This window comes from Neofelis nebulosa, chromosome 8 (genome assembly GCF_028018385.1).
Source record: "Neofelis nebulosa isolate mNeoNeb1 chromosome 8, mNeoNeb1.pri, whole genome shotgun sequence".
Taxonomy (NCBI): Eukaryota; Metazoa; Chordata; class Mammalia; order Carnivora; family Felidae; genus Neofelis; species Neofelis nebulosa.
This window is the reverse complement of record NC_080789.1, coordinates 130,522,428-130,548,175: the sequence shown is the minus strand read 5'-3', so window position 1 is coordinate 130,548,175 and position 25,748 is coordinate 130,522,428. Positions and strand designations below refer to the sequence as shown.

Sequence of the window (25,748 nt, the reverse complement as noted above, 5' to 3'; positions counted from 1 at the left end):
TAAAATAAAAATAAATAAATAAATAAATAAATAGTCTTTACAAGCAATGACCTCATAAAGCAACTTCCAAACTTTGGAGAGAACTGTTTTCAAAAAAGCATCAGAGCCTTATTCTTATTTATAACTAACAATTTAGGTCAAAATCATATTCTGGTGAAGTTCTTAGTGAGAAACTACTACGAAGAAAGATACTTTCATGTTAAGAGACAATGAAGAAAAACACTTCTTTTTGGTTCTGCAGCAGATCAAACTGGCTCTGAAATGATGATTTTTAACAAGCCAACATCACCCTTGAAATACCAAATTCTAGTGATACTCGGGGTGGCGAGTGTCAGAGGTCATACCGGAAAGCCACACCAGCGGGTGAAAACTGCCAAGGGCAAATTCAATTCGCTTCCAGTTAGCTGAGTACAATTTCAGCTGCGTCTTTATGAAAAGAAGGCAAAGCTCAACCAAGAACCCATAAAATGAAATGATGCAGACCAACCTTTTATTGCACCCACGATATTTTGGTCTAGTCCTTTCCGGTTGTCGTTGAGTCCTCTTTTCCTCTTCCCGTTCGGTAAGGAGTTAGCCAAAGTCTTGTCGTCGAAAAACGCACACACCAGCTTTCTAAACAGAAGGCTTCCTGAGCGAGTGTAGTTTGACAATATAGAGTCCAGCTGTGATTTAGGCATGAACACATCAAAGCCTTCAGCAAGTTGCACTTCTGGCTACCAAAAAGAACATAAATATTTCATTAAAAGCAACATTTGAAGCATGCGCCTTTGGGCATATGTGCAACAGAAGAACATCACTAGCTACTGAAGTGTCCATACCCTGCGTACGATATGGTTTTGGCTTTTGTGTGCCAGTAGTTGCGACTTATAAAACCAGTGACTAGTTATTACAAAATACGAGGCTCTAATTCCAGCATTAAGTCTCTTCGAAAGCAACGGAGAGGAGCACGCTGAAAATGCATTCTCGTCTCCGAAAACAGTCAAGAGAAAGAGGATAATCACAAACTCCTGTAATTGTAAAGCTACACGGGATGGGAAATTTCTGGGTGGAACACCCTCCTTTTTTAAGTGAAGGCACTACGGTCCCAAGAGATGGTAACCAAATGACTTAAAAATAATTTAAACGTGCTCAGTGCATTACACTTTCCAGACTACTTTCCCCAACATTAAATCATCTCATTTGCGTACGGACACAAACATCGGACTGCCCCACAGGCCCATGCCAGTGGTTTCCAGCTGTGGAACTGTATTTTTTTTTTTTTCCTCCAGTGAAACCTTATGTAAACTAACCCATAAAATAAATAAAAACAACGAGCAGGTGCCCAAGGTAATTCAATTCCACCTCTCGCCGCTACTTTTGGGAGGAGAATCTGAAGCTATGTCTCAGAGCGCCACTGGAAAACCGATGCTCTGGTCACATTGCCTCCCCATCAGGGATTTTCCGATTGGGATGTTGAAGCAGGAGACTTGGAAGGCGCCTTTCAACTTGGACTAAGTAGTGTGAAATACGCTCAGACAGTAATAATATCTTGTCTGTCAGCACTCGTGGACGCGGAGTGCTTGTCTTTTCATTCGGCAGCCCAGCGAACATTTAGAATAAATGCCTTCCCGTGGAGGTGGCCATCCACTCTTTGTCACTGCTATTTATGGGTGTATTTATTATACCGTATAATTAGTTATCAGACTGTGGCCCTTCCTGATGCCTGTAAGTCAGACTCTGTATCGCTCAGGCCTGGCACATCGTAAATACTCAATAAGTTCTTGTCGAATGGGCAGAAGTTCATTAGTCATAATCTAAGCTATTAAGTCATCTGCTGTTGATTATAATGATAACTCTAAAACAGTAACATGATGAGATGCACTTGGTAAACTTTGATTAGGAAAAAAGTCAGAAGAACATCTCATTGGTTCTAAGATGTGTTACAAAAGCTTGTTCTTGGATAACCATACTTAATCACTTTGCAAGCCCGGCACTCCTTTGGATTTTTAAAACCATATTACGAACACGAGGATCCGGGATTAGTTTTTCTCCTGGAGAATAGGAATTATCACTTTTGTTTGGCCTCGTGCTTCCCACAATGCCTAACACACTACAGTCGGAGTAAAGAGGGTCCAGAGGAGACTGCAAATGATTCTGATGACGTGGAAGTTTGGGTCCTGCCTTTTCCAAATGCAATTCTCGACTGGATTATCCACAAGGTCGTCTCATTTCTCTGCCTCACTTTGCCTTTCAAATTTTAGTCCCTGGATGCTTGGTAAATATCACCGTAAGGGCAGTGGCGTCAGACTGATTGCTGAGTTTTGGGTCTTGCAGTTGGTAAAAGTCTGTGTGTGTGTGTGTGGCTGGGAGCCAGAGGCTACACTGCCAACTCCTGGAAAAGAAGCTGTCACACCACCTGATGCTCAATGCAGGTTTGTTGAATGATTCAATGTGGAAATATCACATTGAGAGACTTTTATCATCATAATCTAAGGGGAAGTTTTTATTCATAACCAGAGTTTTGCTCTGCATATCCTATGGCTGGCTGCATTTAGACCTTATTCTAAATGAATTGATCTCAGATTTTTGCTCCGTGCTCCTATGTATCATTTACAAGCCATTAAAAAAAAAAAAAAAAAAAAAAAAAAAAGAGTCCCAATTTCCTTTACAGAAGCAGCTATCTGAGGGGCTAGGGTGGTATTGAAGCTTTCAAATTTTCAGGAGTCAAAAGGGGGAAACACCAACTGAACTCATTCATCTATCTCTGTTGAACTTGGGAAACCATTCAACAGGTGCTTAAAGCTCAGCCACCTGACCTGAGACTCCCAGAACTTGCCCTTGGACTCACCCTGGAGGACTTGACCCCGGGTTGAGGAATAGTGACCTGAACTAGCCATCAGGCGAAATGAGCCCTCCTTCCTTCACATACTCAGCCTTGTCTGTGAACTGTGTTTCCGGCACTTTCCACACTGCATTTATTTGCTTGGCAGTTTGTGCTTCTCATCAGAATGTGTGCTTGTTTGTATTCACGGTGCCAAACGCCCAGTCACTGCCCAATAGCTATTTGTCAGAATACAGAGTAAACAAAACACTGTGTAAGAATTCACTCAAAATTCATCCATTTGAAAATAATACTGATTTAGAGACCTTTTATCCCAAAACACAGGAAGTGTGGGTGAACGTCTGCCTCGGGGTGAGGGGTGAGGGGTGAGGGGTGGGCATCATCGAGGAAGGGACGGGATAGCATTTTATGAGACGCAGTTACTGTTTCTAGCATTTGCTGCGACTCCTAAAACTAAGTATCTGGAGGTTTCTGTGGAGCCCAGAGATTCACTAACGGATAATAGTATCTTGATTTCTGAGAGGCTGTCCTAATGCAGAAGCTGTCAGCATGTCCTGGTCTGCTTTCTACTGACAGACAAACATTGTTATTTTGAAGTGTTCTCTCCAGATCAAGGAACGTGAGCTCACCCAGTTATGAGCCTCTTACAAAGGGGTCAGTTTTACCAGCTGAGGCAGTAAGGGCAGCGGCAGGAGCAGAGGTGACTAACCTTTGCCCCCTTCCTGCCTGTCCAGTCCTTTCTCATATGCCACCCAGGTGCCCCTGTTCTGTCCTTTCTCATATGCAGATTTCATAGTAACGGGTGCTAATGCTATGTCTTACAAGGTGCCGCAAAGCAGCAAACTGATTGCTTAAAAAGAGAGGGTAGCTTTATTTTCTGAGACATGAAGAAAACTAATCTCAAACTTTCACTATGAAATTTTTTGATGTCCATTTTATAAATACAGTGACAGTGTCTTACTACCACGTAACGACAGACAATGTTGTGCATATATTTTTTTTTTTTTAATTTTTTTTTCCACTTTTTAATTTATTTTTGGGACAGAGAGAGACATAGCATGAACGGGGAAGGGTCAGAGAGAGAGGGAGACACAGAATCGGAAACGGGCTCCAGGCTCTGGGCCATCAGCCCAGCCCAGAGCCTGACGCGGGGCTCGAACTCACGGACCGCGAGATCGTGACCTGGCTGAAGTCGGACGCTTAACCGACTGCGCCACCCAGGCGCCCCGTGCATATATTTTTAAAAACAGGTTAAAACTCCATTGTATCATAGAACCCCTTATTTTTGTTGACCGGCGCTACTTTAAACGAGACCTCTCTGCTTACTAATGATGGCTATGCTAGGAGCCACACTCTTCCAAATGAATTATCATTTTACAAACTAGGCATCCTCTGACAGAATCGCTATTTGACTCCAGCGAAGACAGATGGCTAATACGCTAATTGACAGATTCTGTTGATTCCTGAAGTCATATGATCTTTAAATGATGACATCCAAAGGATGGGGCAGAATTTATGACACTTGGAGGCATCACTTTAAGAGTTAGGAGTCTGAATTCACACTGTAAATTTGGATTTTCGTGGACGTCTTGCTTATTTTCAGGACCGCAGCTACTTAGCACAATAGCCTATCAAATGTTGCATTTTCCTTATCTAGTGGCATCATATCTTGCACTGGGTAAAGTTCTGAAGGCAAAAACTACATGTAGTCATAATGACTCTTGAAAATGTTCATGGACCCGGACCTGTGGACGTTAACTCTCTTGTTTCTCTTTGCATTTCAGTTGTGGCCTCCCTTTGCTTAGTAGAAGTTGGGGTCAAGCTCTAGTTTGAGTGGGGGAATCCCCTAACCAGGTAAATCAAGAGATTTCCCCCTCAGTCCCTATGAGCATATCATGTGATTCCCCTGTATAATCTAAAGGAAAATATGTAAAACAATTTTAAAGAGATCATGTCAAGTAATCACAGAGGCAACATTTCTGATACAGGCTATTTTACATCAGGTATTAACAATGCTGAATAACAGTAAAACATGTTTATAGCTAGCTACATGTGGTGATTGGTTAAAGAAGTAAAAACAACTGTATGAGTATTCATATTGGACATTAGTCTCAGGTTTTCAACTGAAAAGTAATAAATTACCTAGTTTGTATACTCAACTGGCTAACTAGTTAAGTTTAAGACTGGCTCAAGGAAAAAAAAAACGTGGATGAAGAGTCAGGATTCTGTGGAATCCTAACTGATTTGGGGCTCAATGCACATAACAGAATTTATAAGATGGTTGAAAGATCGTGAGGTTAAGTCTTTCTGCTCGTAATACTTCCGTGTACAATGATCCTTTATTATTGTTTGCTATTTACTTTGCAGCACGTCAGATGTATTTCTAGGAAAATGAGCTTTAGTTCACGAGATGAAATTTAAAAAAGCCACCAAAACCCCCTCCTAAGTGATTTTATTGTGCTCACAAACACGATCTGCTTCTATTTGAGAAAAACTGAAATCATTTCCTAGAACACAGGTCTGCTCCAGGTAGATTTGGCAGGAAGCACTGTTACTATTTATTAAATGCAATGCCCAGAGCACGGCCAGTGAGCTGGGAACCCATGAGAATACCCTGGATGGGAGGGCAGGCTTGGTCTAGTTGGTCTACCTGGAGCTGAGAATCTGTGTTGATGAGGGTCTACATTGGATGTACTATGAACAGAACTGTACTGTAAGGTAGATGCTCTGTATTAAGTAAAAAATGCTCGGGCAGAAGTTCTATCACAAAGTATGTGTAAGCTACATACTGGCACATATTTAAGGGGGAATCAGATAAAAATTATAGGAAGTCATTAAAGGGCCAATCCTTTGTAGATTTTTTATTTGATAAAATTTTGGTAGAACTAAGTGTTTAATTTTAGAAGACTTTTTTTTTCATGTTTATTTATTTTTGCTAGAAAGAGAGCAGAACAGTAGCAGGGGAGAGGCAGAGAGAGAGGCAGACACAGAATCGGAAGCAGGCTCCAGGCTCTGAACTGTCAGCACAGAGCCCAACGTGGGGTTCGAACTCATGAACCGTGAGATCATGACCTGAGCCACAGTCGGACACTTAACCAACTGAGCCACCCAGGCGCCCATCTCTCTCTCTATTTTTAATGTTTATTTCTGAAAGAGAGAGAGAGCAGGGGAGGGGCAGAGAGAGAGGGGGACAGAGGATCTGAAGTGGTTTCTGTGCTGTCAGCACAGAGCCCGATGCGGGGCTCAAATTCACAAACTGCGAGATCATGACCAGAGCCGAAGTCAGATGCTTAACTGACTGAGCCACTCAGGTACCCCTAAGCGTTTAATTTTAGAAAATACAACACGATTTGGACCCTTGAAATTTCTCCATGCTCTTGCGTAATAAGATAGTGCAAAGTGTTTCAGAGATGTTTTTAAGCTTCTCCTTCCTTGGGCAGTGAATTAACGACTCTGAGCACTACGGCCTGATTTATGCTCAAGATATTTGAGCCCAAATGCGTAAGATGGAAGATCGCAGCCACTACTGTCTGGATTCTTCCACCCAACTCCAGTGAGACTGCTGCTCCGAGAAGATGTCCACCTCTGAGAGCCTGTCCTTGACCCTCCAGGCCATGGGCAGCTCCCGCTGTTCCCGGCTCCCCTGTGGTCTTCTGACAGCCACTCCTAGGGCCCATGTCCCAGTACAGTGTCCTCACTGCGTACACGTCTCCCTCCCTAAGCTCCTTGCAGGGCGATGACTCTTGCATTCATCTCGGTGCACCCCGGAAAATGGGGATAACAAGGAACATTTATTCGCTACTTACCATGTGCCAGGCCCTGGGCTAACATGCATGAAGTGGCTTTTCTCATTTTGTCCTCACCCTATGGAGTGACTATTTTATTATCCCTATTGAGGAGGGGATAGGAGAGTCCCCGTATGACTATTATTATTATTTGCAGATGCAAAAACCAATGCTTGGAGAGGTCAGGTAACTTGTTTAAGGTTATCCAGCCAACTAGTGATGAAGCAAGGATCTGACCCCAAGCAGTCTGTACCGGAACCTACACTCTGAAGCATATGCTACTTGAAGTTCAATGAGTCAATGAAGGAATAAACAGATGTTTGCTTGACTGATTGCCCGCTTTACTGTTTCCCAGTGGATTACGTATTTATTGGGCTAAGAAGGTGTTAAGAGAACAGGTTCTGATTTCAGAAGCTACTTCTGTGGAAAGCAGCAGTACATTTAATATTACTTATTTTAAGAAGAATGACATACTCGGGAACCTGGGTGGCTCAGTCGGTTGAGCGTCCAACTTTAGTTCAGGTCATAATCTCCCAGTTCGTGAGTTTGAGCCCCGCATTGGGCTGGCTGCTGTCAACAGAGCGTCTGCTTCAGATCCTCTATCCCCCTCTCTCTGCCTTCCCTGCCCCTGCTCGTCCTCTCTCAAAAATAAATAAACATTGAAAAAGAAAAAGGAAGAAAAATGACATACTACAAACATCAGTGAACTAATCTTCAGTTGATGGGTCACCATAGATTTATCTTCTGATAACTTCTAAATTTGTGTCATCTAGGATTACTGGGAAATATTCACAGTAATCCTAACAAAGAGAAAAAGGTTTTCTACTCTTAAAAATTGTCATAAATCTGTTTTTAAAAACTGATCGGAGTGTTTCACTAAAGCCAAGAAACAAGCCAAACAAAAAAGCAATGACAATGAAACAAGCGTGGGCCGGGTGTATCTACCCAGAAAAAACCAAATCACTATTTCCAACCAAGTCAGAAAGAACGGTGATGGCAAAAACTCCCCAGCCGCCTCGTCCAAGTGTTGGTAGACTACTCGGGTTGTGAGCATATGGAGAAAGAAGGGAATACTGGATTTAAATGTGAACTATGGTTCTGGGTTTGGGGTTCCCGCTTTTGCTTCCGTGTCACTGAGGCCTGGGTTTTATTTAATTTAATGTGCTAGTTTTAAATGGGTCAAACAATACTGCCCAAAGTGGAAACATTTCTGGCCACTCTCTTTTTTATACTCACTAGTTACCCATGGGTATTTGTTCATTCATATGTACACTTAAGTTTTATTTAACATTTATGTTTGTCCCTATAAGGTACTTAGCTAGGACTGCTGAAGTCTAAAAAAAGAACCAATATTTATTGAGGGTTTATGTGGACCAGGATCTATTCTAACTGCTTCACACAGATTACTTCAGTTAACTCCTCCAGCAGACCAGTTCTAGGAGGTTCTTTCTTTCTTATCATTATTCTCATTTTATGGAGAGAAAAACTGAGGTGAGGGGTTACACAGCTAAGCTTCTGGCTCAGGCAGCCTGACGTCAGAGTTTGCATTCTTCACCATTAACTTCTCCTCCAGAACCTTCCAAGTAAACAGAGTAAACTGCCATGCTCCAACCTTTCAGTTCTCCTCATACAGCCATCATCCCGTGACTGGTTCCTGAGCGTTGGTCACGTGCAGGAACTGAGCTAGACCGGGCACCCGAGTCTGTCACGCGGTGGGTAAGGGCAACTACACGCGCGGGTGTGAGGACCAGCTCACCTTTCTGGCTGTGACCCTGAGCAGGCTACGCAAGCACTTTAGGCCACAGGGTCCTCGTCGACAGCACGAGGACAGTAACGCTGCCTCAGAGGCACATTATTTAGCACAGGGTGGCACAGAAATACTATTATCATATGGTCCCTGCCCTGGAGAGACCGGGGTAGATGGAGGGGGAATCACGTGAATAGTTACAAACTAGTTTAGAAGGTTCTATGAAAGAGAACTGCTCAAATTATGTTGGGGCCTGGGGGCTGTGGGAGAGGAAACGGGGGTTAAACTGAAGGGAGGCTTCTGAGGAAAACGGAGTCCTAGGCCTAAAGTTCTGAAAGTTTATTGTGAATATTGTGCTCAATGCAAATGAAGACGTTTTGTCAGTGGCGGACTAGCTCTCGTGTATTGAGTCCCCGCTTACGTGCCAGGCTCTGCGGGAGGGGTTTCTCGCGTGCCCTCCATTGTCTAGTGTGAACGCTTCGCAGGCGATGGTGCAGCTGGTTGTGATGGGAGCTCAGTGTTTTTCCACATCTGAGTAGGGGCGGCCATGATGGCTCGGGTGGCGGGTGGTCTGCCCGCAAGGCCCTGCACGGGCCCTCCGTGAATTTGTGTGGCAGCGACGCTAAAAGTCACGGTGCAAGGCAGATAACTTACTACACCGTGAATTAGAATTAATGTGAATGTTTACACGTTACAAAGCAACGGGAGCCTAGGTTTTACGTGTCCTTTTCTCGGTGCTTCTAGCTCTAATCATTCTCTTGTGTTCCAAACATCTACTGACCGCTTTGCGGTAGCAAACTTGTACTTCCCATCCAGAACTGAAGGCTGCTTCCGCCCTTGCTCTCCCTGCCTCAGTTAAAGAAGCTGCCGCCACCCAGCAATGCACCTGGTTTTCCAAGACAGAAATGTGGGGGGTGTCTTCTGAGCCACCACGTCCTCTGTGTGGGGACTTCCTAAGTGCCCCATTTCTCTTTCTTCAGGCTCACGGCTCATGTAGACCCTCCCATGCCTGACTGCCGGTACTTGTCTTCCTTCTCGTCTCTCTGTCTCTACTACCTTCTCTCCATCTATCTATCACCCACAAGGCAGTTCCCCTTTCCACTCTTTAAAGACACAAGTGTGATTAGTCCTCTACCTGAAACTTGCCGTGGCTCCCTAGCACCCACAAGATGAAGGTAGGTCAAGGGCACTGGCATGGCATATTTAGGGCTTTCGCTACCTGGCCCCATCCTACCTGTTTATCATCATCGTTGGCAACCGATGCTGGCCAGACAGCTGTTCTAGCAGCACTGGACCACTTGCCCAGTCCTACAGTTTTGGACCTAATCTTCCCACTCCCAATGCTGGGTATTTCCCAGGGCCCATCTTCAAATGCACAAATACAGAGTTTCCATCTGCTCATATATATCCTGTGGTAGTACATTTTCTCAAGTCCATTTTAGACAGTAATTCCTACAAGATTATTATATATTTTCTGTTTTCTCCTCTGGACTTCTGCCAAAATTTAAAAGGACCCTGGCTAAGAAATAATAAAACACTAGAAGGGCACCTAAATTTGGAGGCCTTTAAATCGATGGTTCCATCACCTGAGGGAGTCGATCCACACACCCTTACCCCCCCACAACCCCCCTGGCCTGCCCTGCCCTGCCCTGCCCAGGGACTTCAGAAGCTAGACTCACTAATGCTGGTGAACACAATCTGTGGACAAAACTTCCTTATCCAATGATGGGATTCACTGCACGGTCCTCTAGGTGTGGTTACACTTTCCGTTGAACAGATGAATCAAATGGCCTATCAGTTGGATAATGCAAAGATCATTATCTCTCTGTATTTTTTGCTTTTAGAAGCATGTTATTCTTCCATCAAAGATAATCAGCACCTAACTGAGTTTTCAGGGACAATTCCAAATGTGCTTTGTTAAACTGAACAGCTCTTGTTAACAAAAATAATCATGAATGAAAAGCGAATTATTTTTATTGGGCGTGTAAACAAAATTATGCTGATATTGGTAAAGATAAGAACAATTCTATTCTACTTCATTAATGTACATAAGGCCTTAATCAGATCTTCTTAAACTTATCTCTGAAGTGTATTTGGAGCTTAAAAATAAAGGAGAAAGTTTAGTTATTAGCATTAAATTGACCCATTTAGGAGATGATTTATACAACCCAAATGATTGCTCCTGATATATTAATGTCTATCTGAAAAGAATGCTTACAAAATACAAAAAAATAAAAAATAAATAAGTATTATGAACACTGCTTAAGGTTCAATGTACTTTGTGTTTTAGAATAATTTACCTGTTTCCAAATATATGATTTACCTGGGTTCTGACACCAGGGCCTTCGTGGCAATAATCATTTGATATAAACAAATCAGCTGACTCGCCTGGGGTAGAACGTTATCATCATTAATGACTTTTTTAAAGCTAAGTTTCGAGTCTAGAAGAACATTTCAACATGTGTTCAAAGATAAAAAGTGAAAACCCCTTTAACACCAAGGACTGGATAAGTTCAAATGGTTTTCTAGTCTAAAAAAGTCTCCTCCATTTATTAAAGACCCAGTGTGGAAACGTGCTAGCAAACTGTCTTTCTGCGATTTGAAAGGGAGGGCTTTTTAAAAAAGAAAATAGCAGTTATTTTTTATTTAAAGTTTAAAAGGTAGGGCCAAACTCCAATCCCATATAGGCCTGTGGGTGTTCTCGGCAGGATTCTCATCCTATGCAATCTGATAATAATAGATCACTCCCTCTTGTTTATTTTAAGAATTCCCCCAACAAGATGGGGTTCGCATCAACGTACGTAGATAAAGATACTGTGAGGAGAGTTTGCGGTTGCAAAGACGGCACGTTCTTAAAGAAATTCGTTTATGGTCACGTGGATACGAAATGGCAAGCCACAGCAAGATGGGTATCTTAGATGTCATCCAACATCTGGGACCACAACAACTTTCTGGCTAGGGTATTAAAATAGAAAAACCTTTGCAGAGCATTAACCTATCATTACACGGAGTAAATGGCATGGCGGTTACCACCTAATTAGCAGTGTGGTTTGCCTCTATAAAATAGAATTAGCACTCCTGCTCTTTTTTTATTATTAGTTTGTGTTTCTAGAAAGGTGTGACCTTATCTGTAAGGTTCTGTTCACGTATGCCCATTTACAAAGGATTTAATTATGTTCTTGTAGCTCTCTGCACTGAGGAAATTGAAAACGGCCACTTCAGAATTAAAACTGGTAAAGAAATTAGTGAGCAGGTTATTTACTCCATCACCCTCCTTCTCTCAGCGACAAAGAACGGAAACCCGTTCAAATAAATAAGGTAGAAGATTTTCGGGAGAGGAAATTCTAGGCGAGGAAATGATTAACAGTCGTCCTTTCCTCTTTCCCACGCGTCTTTTTGCAAGGTTTCTCTAGTTTTCTGGGCCCGGATGAGTTGAGGGGAACGTGTATTCATACGGCAAAATCCTGAAAGTTATGTCACATTCGTGTCAGCAGCCAGAAAACATCGACTTACATCTGAGGCCGGCGATTCCAGGACAATGCCGAATCCGAGGACGCGGCTGTCCCCGGGGGACGGGTGCTCGGCCGCCGGGGGACCAGACTGCTCAGAGGCCACGGCTGGCTTCTCGGTTCCCAACACGCCGGCCTTCTGTTTCACGGGCAGAGGCTCGACAGTCTTCGGGGGCACTTTTTTCTTTTTATTTCTCTTGCGCGAGGCAGCGGTTCGCTGGGAGCACATGAGGGAAATGGGGGGTTGTTGTCTGTTTTGGGCTCCAGCTGTGAAGAACAAACAAGAAATGGGCTTCAGACACCTGAGTCTCACTGAGGAAAAGTGATCACCCCTCTGTCTACACGGCCCAGAACACTGAGACCGAAATGGAGTTCAGTCCAGAAGGCAGACCAAAGTCCATCCCCCGTGGGGCCTGTAGGTCACCAAATGATGTCTCTGGAGCACTTTAAAGTTCGACACGCGGAAAAGCAGCTCAGATAAAACTGTGTCCCTGCCGCTGGTGGGCCACAGTGACTGCTGCCCCTGTTTCCGTGGAAGAAAGGGCATTCTGAGCTGTAGCAAAACACCTGAGTGTGATTTGACCGGTCGCAGGACATTTTTATATAAGCGGGAATTCAGAACTTGAGGTAAGCCCAACTCAGGAATATTCCGATCGTCCTCCGAGGGAAAGCTCCTCAGCTGTGAGCAGTCTACAGGCACCGCAACTGACCAGGGCTGAGCGATGATGATCATTTATCAAAGAATCAGTCTGGGATGACCAGGAAGCACGCGGGCAAAAGCCCGCTGGTCATTTATTGGGGCCAGTTGCCCCTTCCTCACGAACCAGTGCTGTCCGCACGCAGCTACCTCCACGGCACCACACCACTGGCTTCTGACCGGGCTCCACGCCATACCTGGGTTTCAGGTAGCTACAAAATAGGAATGGTACAATTCTGCACAAGTCAAGAAGACTAGTAAAATCCAGAAAATCCAGGTGGAGTTCTGGAGATGAAGAGCACTGAGCAAGGACCAAGTACTAGTACTGAACATACACTTAAGGAAACCAAGGATGATAATTTCAGTTTTCACAGATGTACTTTGGCAAGTGGTGTTCGTGAACCACTTAAGAATATTCTGATGGGAAGTGTAATAGAAAAATACGGCATCATTATTTAAATCTTCATGTATCAATATGGCTTACTAAATACGATCATAGGATACGCCTGCCTTTTTACAGAAATAAGCTGAATGAAAACTAAAGATCTTTAAATGCGCATAAATATGGATCATCTCCTATCAGTTTGCAAATAAAGGATATTTATACTTTGAACTTGGTATTTGCATTTCCCAGACTGGCAAGAAATTTATTAGCATCAGAAACTAACTACTTGGGGTGCCTGGCTGGCTGAGTCGGTGGAGGGTGCCACTTATAAACCCGGGGTTGTAAATTCAAGCCCCACGTTGGGTGTAGAGATTACTTAAAAAAATAAAATAACAAGAAACAAAATACTTGCCTTGCATAGGAGCACTGAAAAGGCTTTTAACCACCTGTAGAGTAATTAGTCTAATTCATTGGCGCTTGACCTTGGCTGCATGTTAGAGTTAGCCGGGAGCTTTTAAAAAAAGTCAGTGCCTCGCAGCCTCACCCCAGACTAAGTGAATTGGAATTTGCAGGGGTGGTTCCCCGGCACTGAGTTGTTGTTGGGTTTTTTTTTTGTTTTGTTTTTTTTTTTTTTGAGCTTCTCAAGTGATCCACTGTGCAAGCCTGAGTAGAGAACTTTTCTCTGTTCTCCAGATTTTCACCCAAGGCTAGGCCTCCATGCCCAAGGTTAAATGGACAATGGAAGCAAAATAATAATAACAGTAAGAAGAAGACTCACTATTCTACATTAAAAGTGAAAGTGCTTTTGGTTTAACACAGGCACTATCTGAGTTTTTCTTCTCCGTTTGCAAGTCTAGACACAGTCTCTTGTATCCAGATCGTATCGCTTCATCTTATTCCTTGCCCTTTCTCCCTAAAGTAAAGGCAAAACTTTCTAAATATAATTTAAGTCTAAGTTTTATAGGCAATAAATCTTAAGTAAATCTACCCACACTACACAAATTCTTAAGTTTACGGAAATTAAAGAGTAATAGTTTATCCTTTCTGCTATCCTACAGCTCTGGCATTGCTTACCTCCCTCACCTACAGACGTTCAGAAAGGGAAACACAGTGACAAAGTGGCATTTACCTAATAGATTCCAAAAGGGCTTCCGTCGAGGATTTAGATGGTTGCAATTTGCAGTTTGCCATCTCAGTAGTAAGGAGCTTAAGTAACAAAATAAATCATTACGGTTTCATATGCATATTTTCTTAAGTGCTAACACACTCTTCCTCTGAGAAAAGAACCTGTCCATCATGAAGGAACCTTTCTTTCTGAGCTCCTTACTTGGGAGATGGTACCTTCTGCCGGGTCAAGGAGAAGACGGGTTACCGTGGAAGAACAGGGGGAGTTGCATGCTCACTGGCCTGACCAAAATGCTTATTCTTTCCTTGGGCTAAAACCAAATTCGGCACACGAAATTAGATGTTGCTTTTCAGACGGCCTTTTGCAAACCTTACTTTCACGTGCTCTTGGGTGATGGGTGTGTTTAAGTATTAAGCTTTTTATATCAAAACCACATCACTGAATATTCAAATTTTACTAGAATTCACTAAATGGCACCAGGTACGATTTCTGAGCGATGACCTTCCTGAATCTCTTTACAGGGGAGGGGTGGGGATGCTGGTCACATACGACTGTGCTATTACCTGCTCAAGGAGTTTTCCCTCACCAGAGGAGGACTTCGTGAAATGATTTATTATTTTCTGTACCTGTGACAAAAAAGTTCCGTGCCCCCCGCCCCCATGTGTGGAGATTAGAAACGGCAGCCGCTGTCACGATGCCCCAGCCTTCGAGATGAACGGCTCCTGGTCTCTAGAACAACACCAGAGCCTGGATGGTCCCTTACAGAGCTCATTGCATTTACCAACCCCTTCTATTTGGAAAACAATCCTGTGAGTTAGGTATTAGAAATCGGAGCGCAGAGAGGTTACACAGCTTCCCGAGGAGAGCTGGGACTCGGACCCCACCCTGCGGACTCACTGTGACAACGAGAGAGGCATCACGTAAATAAAGAAGACGAGACGTGAGGGGTCCCTGAGCTTCCACATCCTGAATATTTATCCAGGAGACAAGCCACAGGCGGGAGCTCGGAGTGCTCATGCTCCTAAATGTCTCCGCCAGGAGAGCCCACGCTCCCGAGAGGGCACCCCGCCCCCCCCCCCCGGCCCTTAGACAACAGTGCGTGGCTTCCCTACTGTCACACAGCGGCCCCAGATGGGGTGGGACGGGCGTGGGGGTTGCCGACCAGCACACAGCCCCCACACAGAGCACTTCAGGAGGTGAAGGTGAGTCAGCCTCACTTTCTTTCCTGATGTGAACTTCCTTGTCAACTCACAATAGGGAAGGGAGCTGGAGAATGATGCCCATCTTCAAGTACGACTGTTTGAAAATTCAAATAACTGACACTTGTGAAGTCCTAGGAGACGAGGGCATGAACGATGTGGAGCACACGTACATCGGCACGTGAGTAGCACGGTTAGCAGTAACAAATCTGCTAGATTTGCTAAAGGAAAAATGCGTTGTAGAAAAAGCCGAGAAGACGGACACTTGGAAAAGCATGGCGAGACAGCGAGGCGGGAAGCGCTGACCACCAAAAACAAAACAAACATCCTGACAGAAGATGTCAGATACGCATGACAAATCAGGGGGTTCCACCCGAGGCCCGGTCTCCGTACCTGCTTGAATTTGCATTAATTTCCGCATGGTCCTGAGTTCTTGGAGGATGGCCTGCAACGTTGACTGGCAGTTACAAGTACAGCAGTTTGATCCACCTGACGAATTCACTGCTGGAAGTTCTCCTGAGCATCAAAGAAAAGAAGGGCATACTCCGAATGTCAACACCAAAATTATAAAGAGGAAAAAATACTGAGAACATACTGAGGGTTGATGGGGGGGGGGGGTGGGAGGGAGGGGAAAGTGGGTGATGGGCATGGAGGAGGGCACCTGCTGGGATGAGCACTGGGTGTTGTATGGAAACCAATTTGAAAATAAATTATTAAAAAAAAAAAAAGAAGAAAAAAAGAAGGCATATTGACAGCATTTTGAAGCATGTAAGGAAAACGTATCCAATAACTGTTACCACCTAAATGCTGGGGTCTGACTTTACCTAAATTATCCAGGCTTCTGCACTGTAAGGTGCCTGGCGGCTCATGGGGCGGGAGGTGGAGTCTGCCTGACTGTGCGCCCACGATGCGCTGTGGGCAGGCCTCCCTAGTGCCAAACCAGTGCATCTCAGGTCACACCTCCATAAAAATTCACTAGAAACACACACTATGTTGCACAGAAACACCAGCTCTGAGAACAAGCCTTCCAAAAAAAACCCTGGTCGCTGCATGTTATAAACGTTCACCTTAAAAATTAAATGTGTCTATGGGGTGCCTGGGGTTGAGCAGCCAACTTTAGCTCAATTCATGATCTCACGGTTCACGGGTTCGAGCGCCGTGTCAGGCTCTGTGCTGACAGCTGGGAGCCTGGAGCTTGCTTCTGATTCTGTGTCTCCCCTTCTCTCTGCCCCTCCCCGCTTGTGCTCTCTCTCTCTCTCTCAAAAATGAATAAACATTAAAAAAAATTAAATGTGTCACACTATTAAAAATAGTTTTGTAGTATTAAGCACGTTTTCCCAAGTTAGGAACTGTCACCACATTAAAACTGTGAGAGTACTCTCTGGGGGTGGTATGCGTGGGGCGGGCAAAAGCCAGGGGAGCAGGGTGTCTATGGGAGGACGTATTTGAACTTGGTGGGTTATAGGGTGTTGGGCTGCTGGCTGTTCTCCAGCTCAATCTTCATGCACCTTTTTTTCCATTCCCCTATCCTACATTTCCCTCACTTTACTCTCTTTATCTCTATTTAAATTTAGTTATCTTTTCCTTAATAAAACGATCCTATTTAGGTAAACACAGATTGTCCCATTGTCCTTGGAACACGATGGAACATTTGTTAAGTTGCTCTTTCTGCAGCGTGCCCTCCAGCATCTGTGTCCAATCTGACCACTGTGATTGCTGTCGGAGGTGCAGGGGGAAAGTTCTAAGGCACTGATCCAATTATACCTGTTATCATACACTACAGGTAATTTTAATCCCACTGTATGCATTATTTGTGGACGCTGTAAAAAAAAATTCACGGCAAAACCATGACATACATACGGATAACTTAATGCCTGGAGGAATGCAATTATTTACATCCAAAGTTGTAGCAAACTGAGATGTTACAGCTTTAAAACTGCAAATAATTTCAATGGAATTCTAAGTAGTCACAGTTCTATGTGATGGGTTTCTACTGGAAATAATGCCAACGACAAACGCAAAAATCTATTTTCAAACCAACCTGGGGGAACTTAGGTAACGTTAATAACATTTTCCAGAGTGAATCCACCATGCCTGCTGTGGACTGGAAAACAGAACGCTGTTCACCCACAACTTACTGATGTGGCGTTTATTTAGCCTCATACACACCTAGGGGTGTTCTGTTTCTCTTACTGTTTCTTCCACGGCAGTCAAATTAGGAGGGCCTTAGAGAATATTCCTAGTCACTATTCTCAGCGCTGTCTTTATCATTTTTAGAGGACAAAACCAACCGTTTCCAGCTTGTTATAAATCATTTTCTAATTTTAAGGAGAACTGACTTTTCATTTTCATGGAGGAGTCTTTCAAGAGCCATGTCCCCTAACCTGGAAGCGTGCCAGCAGGTGAACCTGATCCTGGCTTATGCAATATTGAGAGAAAGAGAAGACGCCATACATCTCTTGGGGTCCCTCATCGGCAGTGTCTCGGGATGGCTTTTTATGCCTGAACTGGTTACTGCAAATTGTGTTAAAAAAAATCAAAACAATTCTCTTCTTCTTGAAGGAATAGTGAACGTGGGAGAAAAATCCTTAACTTTTCAAGGAAACTAAAAATGCAGTCTTGCTTTTTCCTTGTTCTCTTTGCGAAGACTACAGATCTGCGCATCCGTACGTAATTTATGGAGCAAGTAACCGGATGGAAAGTTAACACGTCCAGAAAAATATCAATTCTTTTCCCTTAAGGGAAAAATTGCCATTTTTTTCCCCCTGAACAATTAGGAACTTAAATTAAGGAAATGCAACTCTAAAAGGGTAATTTTCAGCCCTAATTGAAGCAAGTCTTACGACATGGATCATCCGGTTCAGTTACTGGGATGTGAGGTTAAAGCAAAGGTATCACTAGTCACTAGGATGCTGGGACAGGTGTCTCCCACCCCCTTCTTCTGACAATGCAGAAAAGCGAATAAAGCAAGAGGATGTATTAATGACATACCATACGAACAGAAGCTTCTTTTGATGACAAAGTGAGCGCCTTCTGCCCTAATGTTTGTCTTTCATGGCAATAATATCTGTATGTTGGCAAATGATAGCTTTCACCTCTCGAGGAGCTAAAATCTCTATGAAGAAACCGTCACTTCTAATATAAAGCCTCAGTCTCTCTTATTTCTCAATTCCAGTTTTTACTCTCTCTTAGTGTAACTCAGCTAAGGCAGGTGACTAGGGGAGGCTTTAATGTACTGAACTCAAAAACCATGCTGAATATTTTGGGGCACCTGGGTGGCTCAGTTGGTTAAGCATCTTACTCTTGATTTTGGCTCAGGTCAAGATCCCACGGTTCATGAGATCAAGCCCTGTGTCCAGCTAGCTCTGTGCTGACAGCATGGAGCCTGCTTGGGATTCTCTCTATTCCTCTTCTGCTTCTGCACGCATGCGCACACGCTCTCTCTCAAAATAAATACACTTAAAAAAAAAACCCACGATGAATATTTAGAAATACAAAACATTTGGACAGCCCTCTCCCCGCCCCTGGCCCCGAGCATTCTCAATGTCTGATAAACCATACCGTTGGAGCTCCCAGTGGTGTGGGGCTGACTCTGGAAGGTTCTAGAGCGGGTGCCATACTGCCCTGAGAACTGCCCGCTGGAGGGTGGTAACTCATTCCACGCACCACGTGAAGAAGGGTGGAGGCTCTGGGGGGCCTCAGCAGTGGAGTTCAAACGCGGAGGCCAGACTGAATCCAAATCCTGGGGTTCTTCTTTTAATTTTTCTCCTTCCTTGCCGACACGCTGATAGATCCTCCCAGTGCTGTCATTCAGTAATCTTCTCATTCCTGTAATTTGTTTTTTAATTTCCATGCTTTCGTTTCCTAATGGAAACAGGGCCAAAGAGATCACTGTGCATGAGCAGAAAAAATAATCCACTACTAAAAAAAACCACGCCCCTTCTTTGGAAATGGGAATGATTACTGAGTCCAGATGCAAGCTTCTAGAAACTTAATCTATAAAAATTAAAGGCAAGAAAATGGCTAGCACCATTGGCAGAGGTCACACTCCAGTAAGACACGGTCAGTGGGGGCATCACCTTCAGACATGACAATGCAGGAGCACAGACACATCCAAGACATGGGAGGAGGGCTTTGTCTTTCTCTGGCTCCGACTCACGGTGGGGAGACACCCCTGGAACTATGTCTCCCTGGACGGACCTGCCCAGACCACTGCCACCTCCACTCTGTAACTACGTGCACAAAAGAACCCCACCTCACCTTTGTTGTTGTTTTTTTTTTCACTGTGGTTAAAAAACACGTAACATAAAATTTACCATCTTAACTGTTTTTAAGGGCACCATTCAGTTAACGCTATTTGCACTGTTGTGCAACAGACCTCCAGAACCTTTACATTAAGTAAGATTCCTTTTCCATAAGGGGATTTTTTTTTTTTGAACTAAGGTATCTCTGTACTGCACTAGGGGTACTTAATAAATATTATTTAAAGATAACTCTCAAATTATACAGACGTAAAATATTTTCTGTAAATAATGACATTACGGGATGTTATTAGGAGCTTTTTTGAACATCTTATCTTACTAAACTGTGCATCAGCTGGTATCTTCACAAAGACTGAGAAAAGGGGATTTTTTTTTTTTACCTCTAATCTGGGTGTTAAAATAAAAGTCTTATACCAGGATTTTTTTCCCCCTCTAATCTGGGTGTTAAAAGCCTCTCACAGTCACTCTATTAAATGCTTGAAATTTAAACTATGATAAAAAGAAAAGGCTTTTTCTACATAGCTCCTGCAAATAAATACAGCACATTTAATATAAATGATGTTTTAATGCACTTAGCATCGTATAAGCCAGGTTTCTCTGTAGAATTAGTAACTACACAATGAATCTAGGTATTTTTGTGTTGCCTGGTTAGGTATTTAGCTAATTAATGTATGGATACATTACTGACTATAAAGAAACTTTTATATACTGTTTTGAAATAATCCCCAATTTTCAAAAAGGTACTAAAAATATTAATTCTGCCTTTGATATCCAACATGGGTGAACACAGAAATGACACAGATTTCCAAATTTACAGTATTGTTATGTGTTGGTATATGCTTGAGGAGAGGAGAGGAGAAATATTTTCATTTGTAATAAGACTCTTTTCATATCAAACACCTGTGAAAATTACAATACAGAAACACTAAGTGATACTCCAGATTTTATGGGAATGGATGACTAAGCACAATTTAAATAATGCAGAGCCAGCAAAACTTGTGACCTCCTCAGGATGTGCAGGGACCAGGGTGTGTCTGAAGGGCTCCCGGAGGAATTCGGAAGGAAACGTACAGGCAAACTGGTGTCAGTGTCAGCACCCAAACACGTAACTTTCCTGGCTAGTGAACAGCACCATCTGGGCAAGAAGCTTCTTTCCTGTGGGGTTTTTATCCTCCATTTTCTAGAGCAGGGAAGTCGTGCACGCATCACAGGCTGCAGCACACTGATCGTAGCTGGCAATGCTGGTGGCTGCCACTCCCCTCCCTCCTGGCGCCCGGGCAAGAGCCGCGCCGACTCGGCCGCGTTCTGCCTGGGTCTTGAGTCGGTGCCAGCTTACTTCTCCACACAGACCCTGACACTTGAAGCAAAAGGGATGCTGTCTTTTCAAAGCTTCCACCTCTGCTCTGGAGACGGAGCTCTATGACGATCAAGTGCTGTCTTTAGGGGGAGAAAGAAAGTCACAGGATTCTGGAAGTTTCTAAAAGCAAATCTGCTTTGTTGCAACCTTAGTTTCTCGGTTCTGAAAATTACCAGAATGAACACTCGATTTTGAGTTTCACATACGTTCTATGTTTGTGTGGAGGACCAGAAGCTTATGCCGCAGGGTGAGTCCAGGGGAAGAGGTGAGACTTTAAAGGGTGCCTCTGGGTGTGGGCTGTCCCAGCAAACGTTTAGAAACATGTCTTCCAAAGTCAAAACAAAACCCGACCAAATGACAAATCAGGAGCTGGCAGGGCCCAAGGAGGAAATCACGGTGCTGCGAAGGAGGCCAAGGCAGACCCGACTGACCTCACTCAGGACACGGTGCACGGTGTCCTTCTAAAGCACAGAAGACAGTCAGGTGCAGAAGTCAGAGCTGTAAAAGTCAACGAGAGGACAGTGGAGAGACTGGGGAAGGTGGAGGAAGGGGTGACCTAAGAGGCTTTCAGAGGAGACGGGCTGGGCATCCCTAGAGGACAACCTGACGTGTGCAAACGGTCTCAGGGTAACCACTGGGAACTGTCCCTCCTTTGGCCAATGAAGCAGGGAGCAGCCCTGACCATCCCCCCTGGGGAAGAGTCCTGAAGCCTCATTGCACCTGCAGGCGACGATGGGCTTCGGCAGAGAGAGGGGAAACGCTGCCTTGCACGTTGGGGGCGGATGGAGCAGAGGGTCAGAAATGAGACCTGAAGGCCAAACGCAGGGATGGCATAAGAAGCTGGGTGAGCGCGCATACACTGGGATGGAGCGGGTGCCCAACACAGGCAAGCGGGATGAGCCGGTGGAGGCTCAAGCAGCGGATGCTGGTGTGGTCCAGCGGACAGGCCCGGGCTGGACTCCCCTCAGCTGGACTGACCTGCTGCTTAACAGGAGACAAGTCACCCACGGGCCCCCCGACTTTGGCCTCCTGAGTCACAAAAGGAAGGTCTGAAGGGGGACGCACAGCAGCGCTGAGGGGCGATGTGGGATGTTCACAGAGTATCTGATGCCTCTAAGGTCACAAATACCCTTCTCAGAACCGGCGGGCTTCTTCTGTCCTCGCATGGGGCCCACTGTTTTTTGTTCTTTTTTTTTAATTGAGGGGGTGCATGCAGTTCTTTGACTTGAAATGGTGGGAAGTGTATAAGATTGAGATTGGAAGTGTTAGTTGACGTCTACTTGTCCTTCCAGTTGGAATCAGTCAGCATCTTTTCCATGTATAATGCCGGGGAAAGGAAGCTCCCAGGAGCCACAGGCTAGTTCCAGAGCACGATTCTATAAGGAACTGTGTGCCATTTCCTGATTTCTTTCCAAATCTATGTCTTCACTTACACTCAACTCCAAGAGGCTGAACGTTTTTAGGAAAGACAAACAAAAAGAAATCTTACTAAAAGGTAAAACAGCCTTAACTGAAATTCTTTTGAGTCTGGACAGGTCTACAACTGCAGGCTGAATTCTATCTTTGGCTAAATTTCAAGACTCTACCAGATCATGTGTCTTTACATAACACATACAGATACATGCACAATAGGCACAATAATACATACAGAATAAGTCCTCATACATGAACTCTCTTAACTTGGCCAGAACTCTCTTAACTTGTATATCCTCTTAACTAAGGATATACAACACAGACCATCACGGTCTGGGATGATAAAAGAAAAAGATGGTAATATATAAACATATAGCGAGAGACTGTACGTGACCATGTCAGGTCTATCTAGAAATGTCTTACTACGAAGATTCACGAAACAATCGTATCTTTGCCCTACAAATGTACTGGTGTCGATGTAGAGTAGGTATTCCATAAAACTGTTTTCTTAAGTTTATTTATTTTGAAAGAGTAAGTGCACTGCAGAGGGGCAGAGAGGGAGAGACAGAGCAAGAGAGAGAGAATCCCAAGCAAGCTCCATGCTGTCAGTGCAGAACCTGGTGTGGGGCTTGATCTCACAAACCATGAGATCATGACCTGAGCCAAGATCAAGAGTAGGACACTCAACTGACTGAGCCACCCCGGCCGGCGCCCCTCCACAAAACTTTCTTAAGTGAATGCAAGAAATGGCTTATCCAAACCAGAATGAATCCGGTAGAATTAAATGTAATATTAAGGTTATAAGCAAACAGCGTGTTAATAGAGCGGAGTGAAAAAGTAGAATAAAATTGCTCAACAAGCATTTAGCAAACACCTTATGGGCTCAAGAGGTATAAAGATCATCCGGTACAAATTCAAAGGTAAAGGTAGCCCCTGTCCAAATGTGTCAACATTTTTTTACCCAAATCCCTTTAGATCGATTGGCTCTACTGAAAAACGATCCTGATTTTTCTTGGACTGTTGGCGGACTCCAAACTGTTAACTGTGCACCCCGGGATGCCAGGGCGCAAAGTGCCCTACTATTCGATGACCCTGCTTCCTCCTATAGCTAAAGACCTTCCCTGAGGGTCCTGCTTTCCCTGTAGCCCCCGGGTGAAAGCTGGTCATTCCCCTTTCCCTTGGGGCTGGGGATGGTGGCTCCCCAAAATGTCACGCTTCCGGCCCCAGGAGAAAGCTCACTGTTGTTTGGGTTGATGTCACAGAGCTCTGGCATCTTCCCCCTTCTTCCTGAACAGCAGTTCTGTGTGCCAGGAGTTCAAGTTCTCTGTGGGGAAGGACAGGTGATGGAGCTGAAATGGACACTGAGGTCATCCCATTATGGGCCACACATGCCAGGCGAAGGAAGAATAATTTTACACTGGAGATACTGGGCTATTACTCTGGGCAATCTTAGATTCATTATCTCTTTCAACACAGAGCTATCTATTAGAAAAACAATTCTGGCAAAACTGTGGTGAGCTGTGGTGTGGGGAGAGAAAACCAGTAACAGTGTCGTTGCTAAAGGCTGGGGGAAGGACTGAGGGGGTGCGGCTGGAGAGAGACACTTACGGAACTTCACCAGACAGACCTGGTGAGGGACTGGATGTGGGGCCAGGGGCGAGGGTGGTGAACAAGAAGGGTGCATGAAAGATAAAGCCACGGTTTCTGGCTTGGGTGACTGATGGATACTAACGCCGGGCAGAGTTAGAGAAAAAGGTTGCTGTGGAGTCAGGTTATAATGAGCCTAGTTCTGACAAAGAAGATCCAGATAATAAGCAGGCAAGCGGGGCTGCAGCCCCGTGGTACATGAAGCTGACCCCAGAACCATTCTACTACTGGCAGTAGTTGGCCCTCTGGACTGGGTAAGCCCCTGGGGATCACTAACAAGTCAGGGGCTAGAAGGACACCCTATACACAGATGCCAGATTTCCTATCAACCTAGTGTGCAAAGGGTGCAACACCCCCCCGCCCCCCGTCCCCTTTCAACATTAAAAGAACCCTGAGCTCATTTGTTTCTGAGCCAGCAAAGTGGGTCACCCCATCCCTCCTGGGCTCCCTACCATGGGGCAAGTGGCAGTCGCCTTGGTCAGAACTGAGTCACCTCCAACCCACCCCGCCACCCCCCCCCCCCCCAACATCCAGTCCACCGCCAAGGTGCCACAGCCGGTCACGTGCCGCAACAGGACAGAATCTTCACGAACCGAACCGAGGGGCACTTTTCCCACCGTATTCAGTACCGGTCGCCTTTCATTACAGTATCGTGTCCAGTTCTGTACTGTTTTAAAGAGGCCGTCGAGAATCTTTAGGAGATCGTGAAAAGCCAACAGGAAAGATTCAAGGGACGAGGACAGGCTACACAAGTTGGGTGTTTCACCGAGAAATAAGTTTATGGTTACTGGGTGACTGGTCTTCACCTCTACTATGGGTTGGTGTGGGGGAGGGACACAGTTCTTCATCCCAGGAGACTGGGCAACACATGGTCTTAAAGGACCCCCGCAGTCAGTCCGTAAACACCAACAACACAGCAGAGCAGCGTCCGAGAACACGTGCCCCGGCAGTGACAAGAATACTTTTCTCTCTGGGATGACGAAAAAGTTCTGGAAACAGTGGTGGTGGTTGCACGGCGTTGAATATACTTACAAAGAAGAATGCTTTCAAGCAATGCTTTGCGTTTTTCAGGTAACAACATGTTAAAGTAGGAAAAAGTTGAGGGCATCGGTTGAGAAATACTAAGGGGGTCAGGCTTTGTACTAGACAGTCTAAACATCTCCTCTCAAATCCTAGTAGAAGCAGCACGCAGCCATGTGGTAGAAAAGACGCGCCCACTGCCAGCAAGATGACAGCGGTGACAGAAAGAAAAGAGCAGGAAGGGGGGACAGGGTCCTTCCCGCCAGCACTACAGCTCTTGACGAACGGGGCTCAGAGTGAAGGAATGTGAAGCAGACTCTGTGCTCTGAGGCCTGAGGTTGGCACCCTCCTCCCAAGGCCATACTGACGTGCAGATGCTATCAAGGTCCCACCTGGCCACCCTCAGGGACAAGAGCCATGTTTACAAGGGACACGCAAGGCTGAGATTCTAACTCAGCAAAAATGGTCTGAAAATGCATTAGTTTATAGAACAGAGCACTGGTTTCCAAGGGCGTCCTTTTCTCTAATGCAACCTTCAGCGAAACCCCAATAAATAAAGCAGGGCAAAGCGTGTGGAGGAGACTGTGCCAGAACCCACATTCCCGGGCCAGTCCCTGGAGTGCATTCAGGAACTCCAAGGGCAGCACACAACATATTCTAAATGCCACCGAGATGGAAAGAGGCAAAGAGTGGCTACGGAATCATGTAACTGGTTGAATCAAATACTATGATAAGAAGTATCTCAACTGTGCACATGTTGGCACAGGTTCGAGGACCCTG

The 25,748-nt window shown here is 44.8% G+C and overlaps 1 protein-coding gene across 8 annotated transcripts in view; it reads right to left on the bottom strand.

Annotated features, from left to right (window-relative positions):
- The window catches only part of BEND7 (BEN domain containing 7), an 82,779-nt gene that overhangs the window by 37,134 nt on the left and 19,897 nt on the right, over positions 1–25,748 (bottom strand). For 7 of the 8 annotated variants that reach the window (XM_058682180.1, XM_058682183.1, XM_058682178.1 and 4 more), the window contains 4 exons: positions 18,831–19,133; positions 15,663–15,785; positions 11,867–12,129; positions 488–713 (listed from right to left, as the gene is read on the bottom strand). In XM_058682180.1, the coding sequence (XP_058538163.1) occupies positions 488–713; positions 11,867–12,129; positions 15,663–15,785; positions 18,831–19,133 (915 nt within the window). The remainder of the gene's footprint in view (positions 1–487; positions 714–11,866; positions 12,130–15,662; positions 15,786–18,830; positions 19,134–25,748) is intronic. The other variant, XM_058682185.1, reaches the window with a different exon arrangement.